The sequence below is a fragment of the Penaeus japonicus genome, unplaced genomic scaffold (genome assembly GCF_977035675.1).
Source record: "Penaeus japonicus unplaced genomic scaffold, GWHDUDI00000001_assembly GWHDUDI00000013, whole genome shotgun sequence".
Lineage (NCBI taxonomy): Eukaryota > Metazoa > Arthropoda > Malacostraca > Decapoda > Penaeidae > Penaeus > Penaeus japonicus.
This window is the reverse complement of record NW_028234415.1, coordinates 5989466-6001965: the sequence shown is the minus strand read 5'-3', so window position 1 is coordinate 6001965 and position 12500 is coordinate 5989466. Positions and strand designations below refer to the sequence as shown.

The following is a 12500-nucleotide window of genomic DNA, read 5'->3' as shown; positions in this document are numbered from 1 at the left end:
TATTAATATATATATATATATATATATATTTATATGTGTGTGTGTGAGTGTTGTGTGTGTGTGTGGTGCAGTGTGGTGTATGGTGTGTGGTGTGTGTGTGTGTGTTGTGTGGTGTGGGTGGGGGGTTTAAAAAAACATGTATATGTATATGTATATATATATATATATAATACTATATAGATAATATATATAGATATATATATATAGATTTTTATATATATATATATAATAATATATATCTATATATATATTTATTATATCCATTTATTATATATATATATATAATACTATATATATATATATATATATATATATATATATACACACACATATATAGATATACATATATACGTAAGTATATATATATAGCAGCAAAATGAAATACCGGATAAAGGCAAGCGGAAGCAGAGACAAAGAGATAATAACAAAGAACGAGCAGAAAGTTGGAGCGAGTCGGGCGCCACCTGCGACTCGCCGTTGCTGATGATAAGTTTTGTTTGAGGAAGTTGCCATGGGGGGTCCGGCTGGGGAGGGGAGGGGGGGCGGGGGGCGGGGAGAGGGGAGGGAAGAGGAGGGGGGAGGGAGGGGGTTGCCATAAGGAATCCGACTAAGGCAAGAGAGAGGGTAGCGGGCCTCTCCCTTCTTCTTCTCCTCCCTTAGTAGAATTCCTTAGGGTTGCCATATGGAGGCTAACCAAGGGGGTGAGGGAGAGTTGCCATAAGAGGGTCGAAAAGAGGGCGAGGGGAAGAGGTCGGGAGGAGTTGCCATAGGGAGTCCAATCTGGAAGGAGAGGGTAAGGGAAGTTGCCATAAGGTATGCAACCGGGAGGGAAGGCAGAGGGGTGGTTGCCATGAAGAGTCTGACTAAGGGGTTACTGGAAGGGGAGGGGTTGTCATGGGAGGCCCGACCAGGGGGGGGGGAGGAGAAGGCAGTGTCCAAACCAGCAGGAAGAAGAAGGGGTGGTTGCCATGAAGAGTGCAGCCAAGGGGAGGAGGGGGGGATATGGGTGGGGGAAAAGTTAACCTGAACGGATTCTTTCTCGCTCAACCTGCAAATATCTGGGTTTCACTTTGGTGTTTCATGTCTATATAAATCTCATTTTTTTGTTGTTGTTTTTTTCTTTCTCTCTCTATTTATCTATCTAACTAACTCTCTCTCTCTTTCTCTCTCTCTCTCTCTCTCTCGTCCACAAGCTCATCTCCTCCTCTCTCATCTCTCTCTACTCCCTCTCTCATCAATCTCTCTCCTCTCCGTCCCTCTCTCCTCTCATCTCCCTCTCTCCTCTCTCGTTCCCGTCTCTCTCCTTCATCTCGCTCTCTCCTCCCTCTTCTTCTCTCTCTTTCTCTCTCTCTGTCTGTCTCTCTCTTTCTCCTCTTTCCTCCCTCTCTCTCACTTCCTCTCCTCTCCATCTCTCTTCCCCACCCCCCCCTCTCTCTCTCTCTCTCTCCTCTCTCTCTCTCCCCCTCTCTCCTCACTCTCCCTCCCTCCTCATCCTCCTCACTCTCTCTCTCCTCCTCGCTCCTCTCTTGTCACTCCTCTCTCTCCCTCTCTCTCTCTCTCTTCTTTCTCTCTCTTTCGCATCTCTCTTACGCTCTACTCTGGCTGTCTCGCCTCTTCTTCCCCGTCATTCTCTTTCTTATCGCTCCTCTTTCATCCTCTTTCCTCGCCTCGTTCTATCTCTCACCCCCTCCTCTCTCTCTCTCTCTCCTCTCATCTACCTCATCTCCTCCTCCTCGCTCCATATCGATCTCCGCCGCGCCTCTCTCCGCGCCTCTCTACTCGTCGTCACTTCCCGCCTCTTTCGTCTCTACCTCGCGCTTCTCATGCGTCTCTCAGATCTATCGAGCTCTATCCTCTCTCTCTCTCTCGTCATTTCAGCTTTCACCTCGCCCTTTCTCTGCTCTCTATCTCTCCGTCTCCGCTCTCCCTCTCCCTCATATCATTCGCTCTCATCTCCCTATCTCTTCTCACCACTATCTCTCTCCCTCTCTCTCGTCCTCTCCTCTCTCATCTCCGTCTACTCTCCTTCTCGTCTCTCTCTTTCTCTCTCTTCGCTCTCTCTCTATCTCCTCCTCTGTCGCTTTCACTCCCTGTCTCTCTCTCTCTCTCTCTCTCTCTCTCTCTCTCTCACTCTCTCTCGCTCTCTCCCTCTCCTTCCTCTCCTCTCTCTCTCTCTCTCTCTTCTCTCTCCCTCCCTCTCCCTCTCTCTCTCTCTTTCGCTTTCACTCCCTTTCTCTCTCTCTCTCTCTTCCTCCCTCTCCCTCTCCCTTCCTCTCTCTCTCTCTCTCTCTCTCTCTCTCTCTCCTCTCTCTCTCTCTCTCATCTCTCTCTCTCCTCTCACCCCGTCCCCTCCGTCTCTCCTCTCTCTCTCTCTCTCTCTCTCTCTCTCTCTCTCTCTCTCTCTCTCTCTCTCTCTCTCTCTCTCTCTCTCTCTCTCTCTCTCTCTCTCTCTCTCTCTCTCTCTCTCTGTCTCTCCTCTTCATCTTATTCTTATTCTTCGAATCCTCAATCACCCACCTCTTTCATCTTCCAAGAAAATGGATAATTCAAGAATTGAGGAAAGCGGAGTAAACAATCCAATTTTTTTCTTCTTTTTCTTTTTTTTTTCCTTTTTTGTCCTTTATTTCGACTCGTTCTGCGACGTCTTCGGGACAATAAACAAAGGTACTGTAAAGCAGATGTTTTTTTACTTTATTTTTTTTTTTTTCTTAGTTGAAGCCATTAAAGCCCCCACCACAGCCATATCGGAAATGTGGTGAACACACTCAAAAAAAAAGGGGGGGAGGAAGGGAAAAAGAGGAGGAGAGGGAGGGAGATCAAGAAGAATTAAAAAGGAAGGGAGGAAGAGAGAGAGAGAGAGGGAGAGAGAGAAAGAGAAAGAGAGAGAAAGAGAGAGAGAGAGAGAGAGAGAGAGAGAGAGAGAGAGAGAGAGAGAGAGTGAGTGAGAGAGAGAGAGAGAGACAGACAGACAGAAAAACAGAGAGAGAGAGACAGAAAGACAGAGAGAGAGAGATAGTAAGGAAGAGAAAGGGAAAAGAGACAGAGAAAGAGGAAAGAGGAAAGACAGAAAGTGAGGGAGAGAAAAGGGAAAATAACTACAACGCGGTAAATTCTTTTTGAAAATTCCGTTTAGATTCTTTGAAAGGAAAGTTTTGTGAACTTTTTTTTTCCTTCTTTTTATGGACCATTTGTTCTTGTCTTCCAATGATGTGCCGAGAGAGAAAGAGAAATGGATTTTTAAAAACGGATTGAAAATTATTGGATATATTGTACTTCATTCTGTGGAGGGGACTTTCTTTCGCTCTCTCTTTCTCTCTCTTGCTCTCTCTTTCTCTCTCTTTCCCTTTCTTTTCCTCTTCCTTCCGTCCTCTCTCTCTCTCTCTCTTTCTCTCTCTTTCTCTTTCTCTTTCTCTTTCTGTTCTCTTCTCTTCTCTTTTTTCCCTTCTGTTCTCTTTTCTCCTCTCACTCTCTCTCCTCTCTCGTCACGCTCGTCTCCCTCTTCGCTCGCTATCATCCCTCCTCCTTCTCTCCTTCTCTCCCCTTCCCTCCTCCTCCTCTCATCAGCTCCCCGTCTCATCTATCCGCTCTCTGTCTCTTCGCTCTCTTCTCTTTCTCCTCTCTCTCTCTCCCTTCTCCTCTCTCTCCCCCTCGGTCCTCACTCTCCTCTCTCCGCTCCCTTCTCTTCTCTCTCTCTCCTTCTCCCTCTTTTTCCACCCTCTTTCCCATTCTCTGCCTCTTCCTTTCCCTCCCCACTCTTCCCTCTCTCTCGCTCTCTCTCTCTCCCCTCTCTCTTCTCCTCTCTTCTCTCTCCCTCCTCCTCACCATCTCTCTCGAGATACACACAGCGAGTAGTGGGTCTCTCATCTCTCTCCAGTCTCTCCATCTCTCTCAATCTTCCCTCTCTCTCTCCTCATCTATCTCTTCCCATCTCCCTCCTTTCCCTTTCTCTTCCTCTTCCTTCCCTCTCCCCCACTCTCACTACTCTCTCTCTCTCACCTCTCTCACCTCCTACTCTCGTCTCTCGTCTCTCTCTCATCTCGGCTCGGTCCTCGTCTCGCTTCCTCTATCCCTCTCTCTCGCCTATCTCTCACTCTCTCTCCCTTCTTCTCTCTTTCGTCTCCCTTCTCTCTTCTCTCTCTCTCTCACTCTCCATCCTCCCTCTTTTTCGTCTCCTTCTCTTTTTTATGTCCGTTCTCTCTTTCTCTCCTTGATCTCTCTCTCCCTCTCGTCTCCCTCACCACGCGTCTCTCTAAAGTCCCTCGTCTCTCTCCCCTTATCTCTCTCCTCTCCCGTCTCTCATCTCTCTCTCTCTCATCTTCTCGTCTCTACGGACTCCTCTTCATCTTCCTCTGCTCTCTCCTCCTTGCTCTTCTCTCTCAATCTCTCTTCCTCTTCATCTCTTCTCCTCCCCAGTCTCTCAATCTTCACTCTCTCTCTCTCTCCATCTTCTCTTTTCCCCTGTATCTTTCCTCTCTTCTTTCCTTCCCTCCCACACTGTCTATCTCCTCTCTCGATCTCATCTCTCTCCGCTCCATCTCGCCTCTCTCTCAGACATCTCTCTCTCCTGCCCTCTCTCTATCTCGCTCCTCTCTCTCTCCTCTCTCTCTCTCACTCCCAGTAACTCTCTCTCCTCTCTCTCCTCTCTCGATCTATTCTCTCTCATTTCTCCTCTCTTTCTCCATGATCTCCTCTCTCTCCCGCTCTCTCGCCGATTGCTCCTCCCTCTCTCTTTCTCTCTCTCTCTATCCTCCCTCCCTCTCTCCCTCTCTCCTCTCTCTCCGCTCCTCATCCGCTCTCCCCTTCGAATCATCTCGATTCCCATACTCCCTCTCGATCGACCTCTCTCTCTCTCTCTCTCTCTCTCTCTCTCTCTCTCTCTCTTTCTCTTTCGTCAAGACGTTCGACTGAAGGTATAATTTATAAGGATTGGAATAAGCTCACGCAATTCTTGCCTCTCTGCCCCGCGGAGAGAAGGGTCAATATCCCTGGCCAACTTTTCTTAGCCGTTTATCATCCGCGATTTGTGGAATTATTTTAATGCTTAATTTCCTTCACCTCAAAGGTCTATCGCTTTCTTTCGTCGTTCATTTTATTTTAGTTTCGTGTCTTTTTTAAATCTTTTCGGTTGTCTGTTATCGTTGCAGTTTTTTTTTTCTTTTTTCTTCTTTCTTTCTTTCTTTCTTTGTGTATTTTGTTGTTGTTGTTGTTTTAATGTGAGAGATATGCGTCAAAAGATTAATGACAGTAATACGAAGAGATGGATAAAAAAGAGAGAAAGAGTAAAGTTCGGAGAGGGGGGGGGGAAGGGTGTAGGGGGTCTGGATGGTGACACTTACATGAATAAGAATATGTTAGGCTTAGGCTATGGAGTAAATATCCAATATCCCTCTTTGTTTATTTCCTCAACTTGAAGCGAAGTGTTGTTGGAGTGAGGGCTGCTCTTCCTCCGAGGAGACTCTCTAGCACGTTGTAACATGTTTGAAACTGTGTGTTAATCACGTGTGTGATATGTGATATTGGAATCTGAAAAATAACACTGTTATGTCTAGCGTGGTAGGAAGAGAAGAGTTAATTGATAGGTGAAGGAGCGGACGAACGTATGTGTATGTATGCATAGGTGTGTGTGTGTGTGTGTGTGTGTGTGTGTGTGTGTGTGTGTGTGTGTGTGTGTGTGTGTGTGTGTGTGTGTGTGTGTGATACATTAGATATATATGGAACAAATAGAATGACATGGAAGATACAGTAGTAGGAGTAGTATTGATAAGCACATTATAATAGAATCTATAATATATAGTATAATGTATATAATATATATATTATATATATTGATATTATATATAATATATATATATAATACTTGATTTATATATAATATTATATATATATATATATATATATATTCATTGGTATATACATATATATATGGTAAGTATAATATATATATTATATATATATATATATATATATATATATATATATATAAAATAGAGAGAGAGAGAGAGAGAGAAAGAGCGAGAGAGAGAGAGAGAGAGAGAGAGAGAGGACAAGAAAAGGAAGAGAGGGTGGGGAGGGGGGAGATGGAGAGAGAGAAAGAAGAAATGAACCTAACCTTAATAAATACAATATATTATATATAATATTAATATATATATATATAATATATTATATATATATTATATATTATATATAATATAGATATGTCACACTCACCTCAAGGAAGCGTACACCGGTAGTCACCCAAATATGTGACTTTATATAATGTCACAATTTTCGAAATAGACAAAATTGAACCACTGAACAAAATTAAACAGGCGCTCCAGCATCTGCCCTCTCGTTCCAGGTAAAAGGGTAAGATAACTTCAAAATGGCGTGAAGTTTCTGTAAGGTTCTTCCGGCACCTGTCAACTCGCTCTAGCGAGTTCACGTTTCCGGCTTGCAATAGAAATGAACAAACCGGCGTCTGTTGCGCCTAATGAACTGGGAGAGAGAGAGAGAGAGAGAAAGAGAGAGAGAGAGAGAGAGAGAGAGAGAGAGAGAGAGAGAGAGAGAGAGAGAGAGAGAGAGTAGGGGGGGGGGGAGGCATCTGCCCAACTTTCGATATAGGGAGGTCTGTACTGTCTTTTTGTTGTTGTTGTTGTTTTTTTGGTTGTCTGTCCGTTACACATACACACACACGCGCGTATGCAAGCACGCACGCACGCACGTACACACACACACACACACACACACACACACACACACACACACACACACACACACACACACACACACACACACACACACACACACACACACACACACACACACACACACACACACACACACACCCATACACACATACATACATATCTTATCATTTCTACGTTCTACCGTGTGCAATAGAACGATAAATGCAACATTATTAATCACTATGGTAAATAACTTTTCACAGTTCATGATATTTTATTCAACCAGCGAGCGATTGTATCATTTCTCTTGTCAGAAACAATCATTGTTCCAATTAATAGGCTTGTTTAAGGAGTGAGAGAGAGGGTGGGGGAGGAGGAGGAGATAAAGAGGGAGGGAGAGGGAGAGAGAGAGAGAGAGAGAGAGAGAGAGAGAGAGAGAGAGAGAGAGAGAGAGAGAGAGAGAGAGAGAGAGAGAGAGAGAGAGAGAGAGTGAGAAGGAGAGAGAGAGAGAGAGAGAGAGAGAGAGAGAGAGAGGAAAGATTGAGATATATAGATAGACAGAGAGAGAGAGAGAGAGAGAGACAGAGAGAAAGAGCACCACTAAACAAGATTTTTGCAAAGGTCATTTAAAATCAGGCCGGAAGCCACACAGCCTCAGTTCGTCACTCCGAGGAAGGCAAGACCAGCATCTCCCACTCGAGACCAATCGATTCTGCACGAAGAGTTGAATGCCGTGTTAGTTTGCCATTAGATTTTGCACCTTATGCGTCACGTAATTGATTCTGATGACTAAATGACCGTCTCTAGCACGCTCTAATTGACTCGGCCCATTATGTCATTATGTAACGGATCGCTTTTTTTTTTTTTTTTTTTTTTTTTTTTTTTTTTTTTTTTTTTTTTTTTAGTAGAAGCTATTTATGTACGCATTCATTACCCTTTTATTTACGCGAGACTCGTGTCGGTGTTCCGTATTTCACTTTATTTTGAGGAAGAATCTTAACGGGCAGGAAATTGGCGTGACAAATGTGTTATTAACGCTCTTTGTTCTCTTCTTCTTCTTCTTTGTTTCTTCTTCTTCTTCTTCTTCTTCTGCTTCTTCTTCTCTCTCTCTCTCTCTATCTCTCTCTCTCTCTTTCTCTCTCTGTATCTCTCTCTCTCTCTCTCTCTCTCTCTCTCTCTCTCTCTCTCTCTCTCTCTCTCTCTCTCTCTCTCTCTCTCTCTCTCTCTCTCTTTCGCTTTCTCTCTCTCTTTCGCTCTCTCTCTCTGTCTCTCTCTCTCTCTATCTGTCTATCTTTCTTTCTATCTATCAATCTATTTATCTATCTATCTATCTATCTATCTATCTTTATCTATCTGTCTCATCATTTTCTTACAATCTACGGAATGCATCATATAAAGTTGTCCCTCAAAAATGACAAGAAGAAGGTGGAGGTGAAAAAGAAGAGGAGGAGAGGGAGAAGGAGAATTAGGAAGAGGAAGAGGAAGATGAGGAGGAGGAGGAGGAGGAATAGGAGGAGGAGGAGGAAGAGGAGGAGGAAGAAGAGAGGAAAAAGAAAAAGCAAAAAAAAAAGGGGGGAAAACAGTTACATTATCATACAAACTTCAACATGTCGCCCCAGACGAGAGCGTTAAGGACGGAAAATTAACTCTTACTCCCGTCGTTTTCACCCTTAATAACATCCTCTAGTAGCTACTAACCCCTCCCCCCCTCCCCTCCCCTCACACCATCTAGAATCCCTTGGTGTCTACCCATCCCCGTCCCAAGCCTGACCCCCACCCCCACCCCCAGCATCCAGAGGAAAAACGTATGAAAGAAAAAAAAAAAACGAAAAAAGAAACGCGGTTAAAAAAAAAAAAAAAAAAATGTAGAAAAAAGTCTATTGCGCAAACTTTTGGCCAAAGTTCGCTGCGGCTGCCCCCCTCCCCCCCCCGCCCCTTCCACTCCCTCGCTCGCTCCCTCCCCAGCCCGCGGGCTGCCCACCCCCCCCCTCTACTCCCCCCGCCCACCCCCGTTTGCCCTACCCCCCCCCCCTCCGGCCCATCCCCCTCTCCCTGCCCGGGCCCCCCTTTGCGTGCCCCCTTCCCCCCCCCCCCTCCCCCCCCACCCCCCACCCCCCCCCTTTAATATTTATTATTTGAGGATAACCTACCTCAACCCCTCCTCCCCCTCCCCCTCCCTCTCTTCCCGCAAAAGAAAGAGGAAGGGGAGGTTGGAAGGGGGAGGGGAGTGAAGGGGTGAATTGGAGAGGGGGAGGGGGAGTGGTAGGATGGGATGGAGGTAGGACGAAGTTGGGAGGGGGGTAGGGGGGATTTGGAAGGGGGGAGGAGGGGGGGAGTTGGAAGGGGTGGGAAGGGAGAGTTGGAAGGGGGGAGGAGGGGGAGTTGGAAGGGGGGGAGGAGGGGGAGTTGGAAGGGGGGAGGAGGGGGGATTTGGAAGGGGTGGGGAGGGGGGATTTGGAAGGGGTGGGGAGGGGAGGGGAGGGGAGGGAAGGCAGTCTGCTTCCGCCAATAAAGGAAGGCCCTGATGTCCTTGTCTGGCCACAAGAACAAAGTAATTAGAAAATATCTCGAATGGTTATGTCCTTAATGGAAGGATTTGAGGAAGAGTCTAGTTCGCCTGGGGGAGGGGAGGGGGAGGGGGGGTAGTGTGGGACCTGGAGGGGGAAGAGGGGGGGGAGATTGGTGGGGTTGCATTGGGTTTTGGAGACATGTGGGGGGGGCGGGGGGGGTAGAGGGAAGGGTGAGTGGTGATTGGTGGGGGTTGTGTTAGGGTTGGGGTTTGAGGGTATGAGGGGAAGAGGGAGAGGGGGGTTGGTAGGGGTTTGAGGGGGAGGGGAGAGGATTTTGAATAGGGGAGGGGCAGGGGGAGGGGGCGACAGTCGGGAGGGGGTGGGGTGGGGGGGCTTGAATAGTGTTGAAGGTGAATGAAACGTTTATGATTTTCTTCTTGTTGTAGTTGTTATTGTTGTTGTTGTTGTTGTTGTTATTTTAATTTTCTCTTGCATTCACCATCGTCATCACTATCATCTTCACCAACGATGCCACGACCTCCATTAACATTTCCATCAGTATGAAAAGTAATAATACACTTGTTTGAATGGGTTTTGTTATTGTTAATGGCTGAAAAGTGTTTTATTGTTGTTGTTTTGACTTTTACGTTTTTTTTTTGTTTTGGCTTTAAGTAAAATTGTTGTTGTTGTTGTTGTTGCTGCTGCTGTTGTTGTTGTTGTTGTTGTTGTTGTCGTTGGCTTAGTATGGTTTGATATTGTTATTGGAAAAGGAAAATGTTGCAACAGACAAATGGTAATTTTGTTTATTTTCTTGGTAGAAGAGTAAGATTGCAATAGGAATAGTGATGATAATGATAGCAATAACGATGATTCTAATAATGGTGATAACGATATCAATAGTGATGATTATGATAAGAATGCTATTGATAATTCTAGCAAAGGATGATATGAATAATCATGATAACCATAATGAGGATAAGGATAATCTTGATAATAATATTTACACTATGATATTTATACTATGATTCAGATGGACAGGTTATAGAAAACAAATAACTAGATAAAAATTAAAAAAAAACTGCATGAAATATGTATAAATATAGTAAAAATAGAAAAGACGAAAATAAGTTTGGTTAAAAAAAAGGAGGTGTAATTTACATGTGAAAAGAAAACGAATGATAATTACCCGTAACTGATACCCGTAATTGGGGTGATTATAGCCGCTAATGACCACACAGTACAATGTTGCCGGAGATCCTTGTTACTCTAAAAAGAAGTGATGAGAATTCGCGAATTAAGACAATTGTTAATGGGCTTAATTAACGTTAATTGTGGGTAATCAAACATATATCCAGATGTAATGATGGTGATAGAAAGGAGATTAGTAAAGATAGGAGATTGGGTTTGGAAGTGAGTGAGAGAGAGAGAGAGAGAGAAAGAGGTGGGAGAGGGAGGGGAAAGAAGGAGTGTGTATGTGTGTGTGTGTGTGTGTGAGGGGGGGAGGGAGTAAGAGAGAGGGAGAGAGAGAGAGAGAGAGAGAGAGAGAGAGAGAGAGAGAGAGAGAGAGAGAGAGAGAGGGGGGGGGGAGTAAGAGAGAGAGAGAGAGGATGTGAGTGAAAGGGAGAGAGCAAGCGAGTGAGTGAGACAGAAGGGGAGAGACAAAAACAGAAATAGAAAGTTCCTTAAAAAAAAAAAAAAAAAAAAAAAACACTTATAATTTCCAATCTCCAGATAACAAATACATCATCTACGCCATTAACACTCCTTTTTTTTTCTTCCCCCCCCCCTCCTCCACAGAGAAAGTGCCAGTGCTACTCCTGGTCGGCGGCGTCGTGGCACTCCTCCTCGTGGCGATTGTGGTGGCTTCGCTCATCCTGTGCAACAAGAGGCACTCCAGCTTGAAAGGTAATTGTGACAGAGAAAGAGCGAGAAAGAGATGGATTTTAGTTTGTGTGTGTATGAGAGAGAGAGAGAGAGAGAGAGAGAGAGAGAGACAGAGAGAGAGAGAGACAGAGAGACAGAGAGAGAGAGAGAGAGAGAGAGAGAGAGACAGAGAGACAGAGAGAAGGAAGGAGAGAACAGAGGACAGAGAGAGAGAGAGAGAGAGTCAGAGAGACCGAGAGAGAGAGATAGAGAGGATGAGAGTGAACAGTAGAGAGAGAAAGTGAGAGAGAGAGAAAGAAAGAGAGATGAGGCAGGGCAGAACAAACTGACAGGGACAGACAGACAGACAGACAGACAGACAGACAGACAGACAGACAGACAGACAGAAAGAGAGAGAGAGAGAGAGAGAGAGAGAGAGAGAGAGAGAGAGAGAGAGAGAGAGAGAGAGAGAGAGAGAGAGAGAGACAAAGAATGTGTTTTTTAATGATTTGACAAAGGGAGAAAGACAAAGAAAGAGAGGGGATGAGGGAGAGAAATACAGAGAGAGAGAGAGAGAGAGAGAGAGAGAGAGAGAGAGAGAGAGAGAGAGAGAGAGAGAGAGAGAGAGAGAGAGAGAGAGAGATAAAGAAAGAAAGCCTTTTAACATCTTTAACTAAGAGTTGATGTAAAGTACCTTTTTTATGTGATCGTAAATAAGTAGTTGTTTCCTTAAGGGCAAACTTTTCCTTCTCCCTCTCTCGGTTTAGAGTTGATTTTGATGTAATAAACTGCGTTGCGTTTGTGGTTGCTATAGGCAAGAAATTACTGATAGGCCTAAGTGGTGTGTTCTGCGTCATTTTTATATTTGAGTTTTATAACTTCAGTGTCTTTCATGTAATCATTAATTTTTTTTCTGTTATAGATGTTCATAGTTTACAGCCGACTCTCTCTCTCTCTCTCTCTCTCTTTCTCTCTCTCTCTCTCTCTCTCTCTCTATCTCTATCTATCTATCTATCTATCTATCTATCTCTCTCTCTCTCTCTCTCTCTCTCTCTCTCTCTCTCTCTCTCTCTCTCTCTCTCTCTCTCTCTCTCTCTCTCTCTCTCTCTCTCTCTTTCTCTCTCTCTCTTTCTCTCTCTCTCTCTCTCTCTCTTCTTGCTTTTTCCTTTCCCTTTTACGCATCTGTAAAACATTGATAGCAGCAACATCCCTCATCATAGGGCGGAATCAGCACAAAGCTAAAGTGAGAGGGGCGGCCGCTGAAATTTCTTCAGGGTGTTCCATTGTGCTTGTCCGTATATCCTTCCGACTATCTTTTAGTTCTTTTTGTTTTCCTTTTTTCTGAGGGGGGGAGGGGGGAGAGGGAGAGGACGGGTTAGCCAAATCGAGTCCTTCAGACCTTCCAGTCGCTCTTCTTACTTGAGAGAATAGTGGAGGGGAGAGGGACGACTTTATTTTT

The 12500-nt window shown here is 44.8% G+C and overlaps 1 protein-coding gene across 1 annotated transcript in view; it reads left to right on the top strand.

Annotated features, from left to right (window-relative positions):
- The window catches only part of LOC122259591 (uncharacterized), a 45290-nt gene that overhangs the window by 22772 nt on the left and 10018 nt on the right, over positions 1 to 12500 (top strand). The window contains exon 5 of the mRNA XM_086542886.1: positions 10976 to 11083. Within this exon, the coding sequence (XP_086399012.1) occupies positions 10976 to 11083 (108 nt within the window). The remainder of the gene's footprint in view (positions 1 to 10975; positions 11084 to 12500) is intronic.